This window comes from Physeter macrocephalus, chromosome 4 (assembly GCF_002837175.3).
Source record: "Physeter macrocephalus isolate SW-GA chromosome 4, ASM283717v5, whole genome shotgun sequence".
NCBI lineage: Eukaryota > Metazoa > Chordata > Mammalia > Artiodactyla > Physeteridae > Physeter > Physeter macrocephalus.
In genome coordinates, this window is record NC_041217.1 from 102862177 (window position 1) to 102871237 (window position 9061).

Consider the following 9061-nt stretch of genomic DNA (forward strand, 5'->3'; position numbering starts at 1 on the left):
ATGTATTTTATTTTAATATTCTTCCAAAAGAACATTTATAATTGATAATCTAATTTGGGTTAAATGTATCACTACTCAGTTTTATCTTTTGAAGTGTTTTCCAAACTGGACTTTGCTCAATGATGTAAGCTTTAGTTGTTATCATTCTGTAGCAGATGCTATCTGTGTGTGGTTTGGAGGTGATCTGGAAGAAGATATAGACATGCAACATTATTTGAGAAATAAGGTATTTTTACAGGGTCACATCATAAAATACCTAACATTATTCAACAAGCATCAATCAGTACTGTGTATGGGTTATTAGAGTAATAGAAAAATACCTGATCTCTGTCTTTAAGAGATTTCAGACGTGCAAGCCAAAAAATAGAATACTATTAAGAATTGCTTCAACAGGGATCTGTTCCAAGTATAAGAGTAAGGAACACCTAACTCTGCCTATGGGAGTGGGGAGCACACTTTACAGAGGAGAATAAGTATGAAAAGAAAGTAGATAACCAGTGAAGTTATAAAATAGTATGTATGCACTCTGACAGTGCATGACTACCAATATTTATACTTTAAAATTTGAAAGATTTAAGTAACCAATAGGGCCAACACTGTGTATATATGGCCAAATGCTCTTTTGGCCCTAAATGAGTGATCCTGGTAGTTGGTACTGGAAGTAAATTGAGAAGACTTGAGAGGCTAAGTTCAGGCTTGGGAAAGAGTGCATGTGTTCGGAAATAGCAACTTCTCTGAGGGGAACAGAAGTAGAATATTTGTCAGTTCTACCGAAGAGGGTGTGCATTTTGAAGTCAAGAACCTTAAAGTGTATCAGTGTGTATGTATGTATGTCATTTTCCTCAGGTGACTTACCTTAGCTATGGTGCACATAAGATTAATAGCATTTATTGTGTTGTGTACTGGAAGTATCCGTAGGTTACTACCCAGGAATCTGGAAAAAATAATTCAAAAGTTAAATAGTTCATATGACTTACATCTGTTATCTTAAGTGGAAAGAAGAGACAAACCTCTTATTGTTTGTCATTTGTTTATTCATTCATGCCTGCCTTATTTCACAGAGGATTTGATATGGCTTTACAGCCAGAACTTAATTGACTAAAAAGTGTTCACTTCTGATTTAGTCTTGCTGGAGAATCCCATAAATCAGCATGCACTCTGAAACTTGTCTCACTGATTCATAGACTAGCTATTTGGCCTGCATTTTATTAAATATGACAGGTTAACATTATAAAGTTTACCTTTTGGCAAAACATAATTCGCTTGCCTAAAATAATTCAGAACTGAAGTAAATAAAATAATTTCAGGAAAATAGGTCTGTAGTGCTGTTGTCCATACCTCTGCTGAATCCTGAACATCAGTTTCCATTCCTCAGGACCATGCAGGGCAGCAGACAGAACCAAAAAACTATTTTGGTGAATGTTAATAAACTTCTCAATTTTGGCTAGAAATGTTTCTTCAGCAGACATAAAGCATTTTTTAGCATCCATCAATAAAAATGCAACTCCTAGGAAAGGTGAGTGTAATATAAAATGTCACTTCGTCATACTGATAAAATTTTTTTTTGTAAACTCAGTAAAATCAACAAAAATAACTATAAGTAAAACATAGCTGTAAGTGTCCAGGCCCTAAACGTTTACCATAACAAATGGAAATTACCATAATGAAAGTCTTATATGACAAAATAATTAGGTAGTTCTTTGAAGTGCTATGTATAAAAGGATGACTTAATCTAAATATTTAAGGGAAAAACCCTTTCTTGGTCAGTAACCTTTTTTTTTTTTTTTACTCTAAGGCACTGTCCACAATGAAAGTAATGCCTAATTTTAGTTACATGTTAATTTTTCATGTTAATGATTTTTAAAAGCTGGAAATCAACTAAAGAAAAGTCATTTTAAGCAAGCCTTTAGTTATTTCTTGGAGAATCTTTTATATCAGAACATAAACTATTATATAAATTAAAACAGTAAGCAGATATCTAGGATCTCTGAAACAGTATGAGGCCTATAAGAATGGTCCAGAAGGGAAACAATCTACTTAGCTCTTTAAAAGATGAGGGGAAGACACAATCTGAGGAAAGCAACTATGTGATTATACTAATTGAATCAACCTGAACTAAAAATTTATATAACATCTCTGAACCTAAATTTCTTCATCTGTAAGGTTGGAATAATAGTTCTTTGATAGGTTTGTTGAAAGGATTAAATAAGAGAATGCATATAGGGCTCTCTATTCAACCGGGAAAGATGAATTTGAGGTTGGACCATTTTCAGCCTGGAGGTCTGTTTCTAGGAGCTTTTGAAAGTGCTTGTCTTCCAAAATCTCTGCAAGAGTACAGGTCTGTTTGTAACCATCCTAATAAAATCCTTCACCTCCATGTTTTTAATCATTTCTGTCATTTTTCAAGCACAAGTGGAGCTGCCTCCTTCCCATGTCCCCAGCTTTCTCATATCCTAATCTAATTCCTTCCTGTACTTTGCCCATGACTCACAGTTGTACAGTTTTATGATTTCAGGAACATTTGTCCCCATTTGTTTCCTTTAGTTAGTATTTGTTTATATCAATATTATGTTCAGCAAACTCTTGTACAAAATCATAAAAAACATTCTTCTATATTGTTTTTGTATATGGATTTTGACCAATATCGTGATGTTGGCCTCTGTTAATATAGGTGATATTTTAAGTATTGACTGTTGGGGAGGGTGGCTTTGTTCTATTTTCAACTTCGTTCCAAAGCAAGTAGTTTGTACCATCCTCTACCAGACTCCACTGGTTCAGCTTTAGTTCAACAATTGTAATCTAAAAAGGAATATATTTTGTAATTGGCCATATGTACTGCTTTTGCAGCAGTAACAAAGTTTTATACATTTATCTCTCCCAAAAGGTAACACCTTAAGCTTATTACTTAGTTACTGAACTACCAAATTATTAGAATTTACACTTACTTATTTATTAAGAAACTTAAATCAAGGAAGTTAGCAAATATACTGTACCAGAAAGAGAAAATATAATTGATCCATTTTCCACTGAATCTGAATACCGAACCTTATGGCTTCGATTTTCTAGGGCAGTTGCAACTTCATAACTCTTAAAAAAATTTTCAGAAATACAAACTTAAGACATGTTTTAATGAGTTTAATTAAATCTAATCAAAAAATTAAAATAAGTTTAATAGCTTCTTTTATAACTATACCACTTAAAGATTTGATCATCAACAGAGATACCAAATGTGCTCTCTCTATGGAGAAAAAAACTTTAAAAGAAAAGGTAAAAATATTTAGTTTTGAAACACACTGTGGTTTGGAAATGAGTTGTGTACTAGTTATGTTACTTAGGGAAGAAAATAAGGACAGTATTAAAGAATTAAACTATAAGAGCAAACAAACTTCTCTTTGAAAAACAACTTGAAGATGGATTCTGACATGCATTAATGTATAAATAGAAGGTGTACGGTGGTGTGTTTCTTAGATGGTTGACAGAACCATGAAGTGCCATACAGAGTACCACAAGGAGACAACCAATTTTCCAATTCATGTTTACATTACAGTTACTTTTAGTATACTTTTCAAATGTTTTAAGCCTTAGGTGAGTTAGAAAACATGAAGACAGCAATAGGACTTTTGGTTTAAATACTAAGCGTTTCAAAATTCATCTAATTTCCTATTCTACCCACGTAATTAGATATTACCCAAAGCACTAAAATATAAGTGGTTTATACTATTTATGGATTGGTTAAAACTCAAGCTTGTTAGTCTCCAAGTAGATAAAAATCCCTTATATAAACTTTATATTTAGCCTCAGAACATGTATATTTTAAGCACACAGGTCAGAATTAGACATAGAATACTTGATTCCCTTCCTTCCTCAAAAGAGTATTTTATGGTACTCAAACAGATCCTGACCTAGAGTTCAATTAAGACTCTTCGCATGAGTTTTCTTCTGCTGTTTTAAAATTACACATTGCTTCCAGTGATGGCAGATTAAGTAATTTAGGCCAACCCTCCTGCTGAACGCAACTAGAAAAGCTGGAAATTTTAAAAAATCTGCTTGAATGCATCAGAGAGCAGGATAGTGAAAAATGACAAGACTAAGACCTATACAGAAATTCAAAGAATTCAAAGATAAGAGATCAGCACTTAGGTGATTTTTTTTCCTGGGGGCATCTGTCAATTCAGGAAGAGATAGATGAGAGGCTGAACAGAGCTTTTGACAAAAGTAGAACAGCTCTCACAGGGGCTGCAGCCTAGCTTCAAACCATTTCAATCCTTAAAATTGTATTAAAGTGATACTGTATTACTAGTGCTCCCAAGTACCTTGCAGAAGCACTCCCTAGAGCGACCCTTCTCAATTAGGTCTCCTCATTTCAACTACAGAACAAAGAAAATTATCTGAATGATTATTTTCTCAATTCTCACATAACTAGTATCTAAATGAACAGGAAATAAGCTCCTTTATTACATACAATAGAAGCCTTAGGGCTTCGGTTGCCAGATTAGCAAATTAAAAAATAGAACATCCAGTTAAATTTGAATTTCATATAAACAACATAATTTTTTGGTATAAGTATGTCCTGTGCAATATTTGGGATGAACTTACACTAAATTCATTGTTCATCTGAAACTCAAATTTAACTGAGTGTCCTGTATTTTATCTGGCAACCCTGCTTAGGACATTAGAGGTTTAATTCTCTTGCAGAATTAAGTTTTCTCTAGAGGAATATAACACTATTCTAGGCCTCAAATTATTTCTACAAACAATTTTTCAAATACAAATTCCAACACAGTTAAAAATAATCAGACATACAGAAACAAAATTACATGAAAGAGAACTATGAAAAACAACAGGTAATAGAAGCAGAATCATAGTGGATACATATAGTAAAGTTATCATGTATATACTTTAAAATAGCTGTTTACTATGTTCAAGGAGATGAAAGGCAAGGTTGAGAATTTTGGCAAAGAACCAGAAACTATATAAAAGGATGTAACCGATATGAAAGAGTCAGGAAAGTTTCATAAAATTTGAGACAAATCTTTTAAATGGAAAAGTTTATTAAGCAGACAAGTGAAGGAAGAAGACAAATGTGAGAACATAGACAAAAAACATAGACAAAGGCATTCAGACCTGAAAGTATGATTCTTTTAAGTGTGTTAGTTGTGTATGAGTCAGTTAATTTGGAGACAGTGTTACGAATAACTGATGGCAGATCATTAGGACCATGTATGCCATGCTGATGAATTTCAATTCTATCCTATCCAGGAGCCACCTAAGAGAAGTATAAAGAAAATAGTAGAAGAAAATAATAAAGATAAAATTAGAAAGTATTCAATTACGAAAAAATACGTTAAGTTCAAGAGTTAAGTTTTCAAAATAACAAGGAGCTAAGACTAGATTTTCCAAATTATGTTTCATTAAATATTAGTCCCATGAGATATTAAAAGGTGTTCCTTATTCAAATTAGACTGGGAAACATTGAGGGAGACCTTCAAGATGGTGGAGGAGTCAGACGTGGAGATCGCCTTCCTCCCCACAAATACATCAGAAATACATCTACATGTGGAACAACTCCTACAGAACACCTGCTGAATGCTGGCAGAAGACCTCAGACTTCCCAAAAGGCAAGAAACTCCCCACGTACCTGGGGAGTGCAAAAGAAAAAAGAAAAAGACAAAAGAATAAGGATGGGACCTGCACACTGGGAGGGAGCTGTGAAGGAGGAAAAGTTTCCAAACACTAGGAAGCCCCTTCGCGGGCGGAGACTGCGAGTGGCAGAGGGGGGAAGCTTTGGAGCCAGGGAGGAGAGCACACAACAGGGGTGCAGAAGGCAAAGCGGAGAGATTCCCGCACAGAGGATCAGTGCCAACCAGAACTCACCAGCCCAAGAGGCTTGTCTGCTCACCCACTGGGGCAGGTGGGGGCTGGGAGCCGAGGCTCAGGCTTCGGAGGTCAGATCCCAGGGAGAGGACTGGGGTTGGCTACGTGAACACAGCCTGAAGGGTGCTAGTGCGCCATAGCTAGCAGGGAGGGAGTCCGGGAAAAAGTCTGGAGCTGCCTAAGAGGCAAGAGACCATTGTTTCGGGGTGCGCGAGGAGAGGAGATTCAGAGCACCGCCTAAACAAGCTGCAAAGGTGGGCGCGAGCCACAGCTATCAGCGCGGATACCAGAGACAGGCATGAGACCAACCAGAACTCACCAGCCCAAGAGGCTTGTCTGCTCACCCACTGGGGCAGGTGGGGGCTGGGAGCCGAGGCTCAGGCTTCGGAGGTCAGATCCCAGGGAGAGGACTGGGGTTGGCTACGTGAACACAGCCTGAAGGGTGCTAGTGCGCCATAGCTAGCAGGGAGGGAGTCCGGGAAAAAGTCTGGAGCTGCCTAAGAGGCAAGAGACCATTGTTTCGGGGTGCGCGAGGAGAGGAGATTCAGAGCACCGCCTAAACAAGCTGCAAAGGTGGGCGCGAGCCACAGCTATCAGCGCGGATACCAGAGACAGGCATGAGATGCTAAGGCTGCTGCTGCAGCCACCAAGAAGGCTGTGTGCAAGCACAGGTCAGTAGCCACACCTCCCCTCCAGGGAGCCTGTGCAGCCTGCCACTGCCAGGGTCCCGTGATCCAGGGACAACTTCCTCAAGAGAACACATGGCGCGCCTCAGGCTGGTGCAACATCACGCCGGCCTCTGCGGCTGCAGACTCACCTTGCATTCCGTACCCCTCCCTCCCCACACCCTGAGTGAGCCAGAGCCCCCGAATCAGCTGCTCCTTTAACACCGTCCTGTCTGAGCGAAGAACAGACGCCCTCAGGCGACCTACACACAGAGGCGGGACCAAATCCAAAGCTGAACCCCAGGAGCTGTGCAAACAAAGGAGAGAAAGGGAAATCTCTCAGCAGCCTCAGGAGCAGACGATTAAATCTCCACAATCAACTTGATGTACCCTGCATCTGTGGAATACCTGAATAGACAACGAATCATCCCAAAATTGAGACAGTGGACTTCAGGGGCAATGATATATATATATTTTTCCTTTTTCTCTTTTGTGTGTATGTGTATGCTTCTTTGTGTGATTTTGTCTGTATAGCTTTGCTTTTACCATTTGTCCTGGGGTCTCTCTGTCCGCTTTTTGTTTTTAGCATAGTTTTAGCGCTTCTTATCATTGGTGGATTTGTTTTTTTGGTTTGGTTGCTCTCTTCTTTCTTTCTATTTTTCTTTTTACTATTACTTTCTAATTTTTTTATTTTTAATAATTTTTATTTTAATAACTTTATTTTATTTTTCTTTCTATCTTTCCTTCTTTTTTTCTCCCTTTTCTTCTGAGCAGTGTGGCTGACAGGGTCCTGGTGCTCCGGCCGGGTGTCAGGCCTGTGCCTCTGAGGTGGGAGAGCCAAGTTCAGGACACTGGTCCACCAGAGACCTCTTGGCTCCACGTAATATCAAATGGCGAGAGATCTCCATCTAAACACTAAGACGCAGCTCCACTCAAAGAGCAGCAAGCTACAGTGCTGGACACCCTATGCCAAACAACTAGCAAGACAGGAACACAACCCCACCCATTAGCAGAGAGGCTGCCTAAAATCATAATAAGGTCACAGACACCCCAAAACACACCATGGACGCGGTCCTGGTCACCAGAAAGACAAGATCCAGCCTCATCCTCCAGAACACAGGCACCAGTTGCCTGCACCAGGAAGGCTACACAACCCACTGAACCAGCTTTACCCACTGGGGGCAGACACCAAAAACAACGGGAACTACGAACCTGCAGCCTGCGAAAAGGAGACCCCAAACACAGTAAGTTAAGCAAAATGAGAAGACACAGAAACACAGAGCAGATGAAGGATCAAGGTAAAAACCCACCAGACCAAAAAAATGAAGAGGAAATAGGCAGTCTACCTGACAAAGAATTCAGAGTAATGATAGTAAAGATGATCCAAAATCTTGGAAATAGAATGGAGAAAATACAAGAAATGTTCAACAAGGACACAGAAGAACTGAAGAGCAAACAAACTATGATAAACTTCACAATAAATGAAATTAAAAATTCTCTAGAAGGAAGCAATAGCAGAATAACTGAGGAAGAAGAATGGATAAGTTTCCTGGAAGATAAAATAGTGGAAATAACCACTGCAGAGCAGAATAAAGAAAAAAGAATGAAAAGAATTGAGGACAGTCTCAGAGACTTCTGGGACAACATTAAACACACCAACATTTGAATTATAGGGGTCCCAAGACACATATTAATCAAACTATCAAAAATTAAATACAAAGAAAAAATATTAAAATCAGCAAGGGAAAAACAACAAATAACATACAAGGGAAGCCCCACAAGGTTAACAGCTGAGCTTTCAGCAGAAACTCTGCAAGCCAGAAGGGAGTGGCAGGACATATTGAAAGTGATGAAAGGGAAGAATTTACAACCCAGATTACTCTACCCAGCAAGGATCTCATTCAGATTTGATGGAGAAATGAAAAACTTTACAGACAAGCAAAAGCTAAGAGAATTCAGCACCACCAAATCAGCTTTATAACAAATGCTAAAGGAACTTCTCTAGGCAGGAAACACAAGACAAGGAAAGACCTATAATAAGAAACCCCAAACAATTAAGAAAATGGTAATAGGAACATACATAGCGATAATTACCTTAAATGTAAATGGATTAAATGTTCCAACCAAAAGACGTAGACTGGCTGAATGGATACAAAAACAAAACCCGTATATATACTGTCTACAAGAGACCCACTTGAGACCTAGGGACACATACAGACTGAAAGTGAGGGGATGGAAAAAGACATTCCATGCAAATGGAATCAAATGAAAGCTGGAGTAGCAATTCTCATATCAGACAAAATAGACTTTAAAATAAAGACTATTACAGGAGACAAAGAAGGACACTACATAATGATGAAGGGATCAATCCAAGAAGAAGATATAACAATGGTAAATATTTATGCACCCAACATAGGAGCACCTCAATACATACGGCAAATGCTAACAGCCATAAAAGGGGAAATCGACAGTAACACAATCATAGTAGGGGACTTTAACACCCAACTTTCACCAATGGACAG

The 9061-nt window shown here is 38.3% G+C and overlaps 1 protein-coding gene across 1 annotated transcript in view; it reads right to left on the reverse strand.

Moving 5' to 3' along the window:
• The window catches only part of C4H1orf146 (chromosome 4 C1orf146 homolog), a 52473-nt gene continuing 43412 nt past the window's right edge, over positions 1-9061 (reverse strand). The window contains exons 4-7 of the mRNA XM_024119786.1: positions 2994-3087; positions 1339-1507; positions 856-934; positions 1-184 (exon numbers count right to left, since the gene is read on the reverse strand). Coding sequence (XP_023975554.1) covers positions 50-184; positions 856-934; positions 1339-1507; positions 2994-3087 — 477 coding nt within the window. The 3' untranslated portion in view covers positions 1-49. The remainder of the gene's footprint in view (positions 185-855; positions 935-1338; positions 1508-2993; positions 3088-9061) is intronic.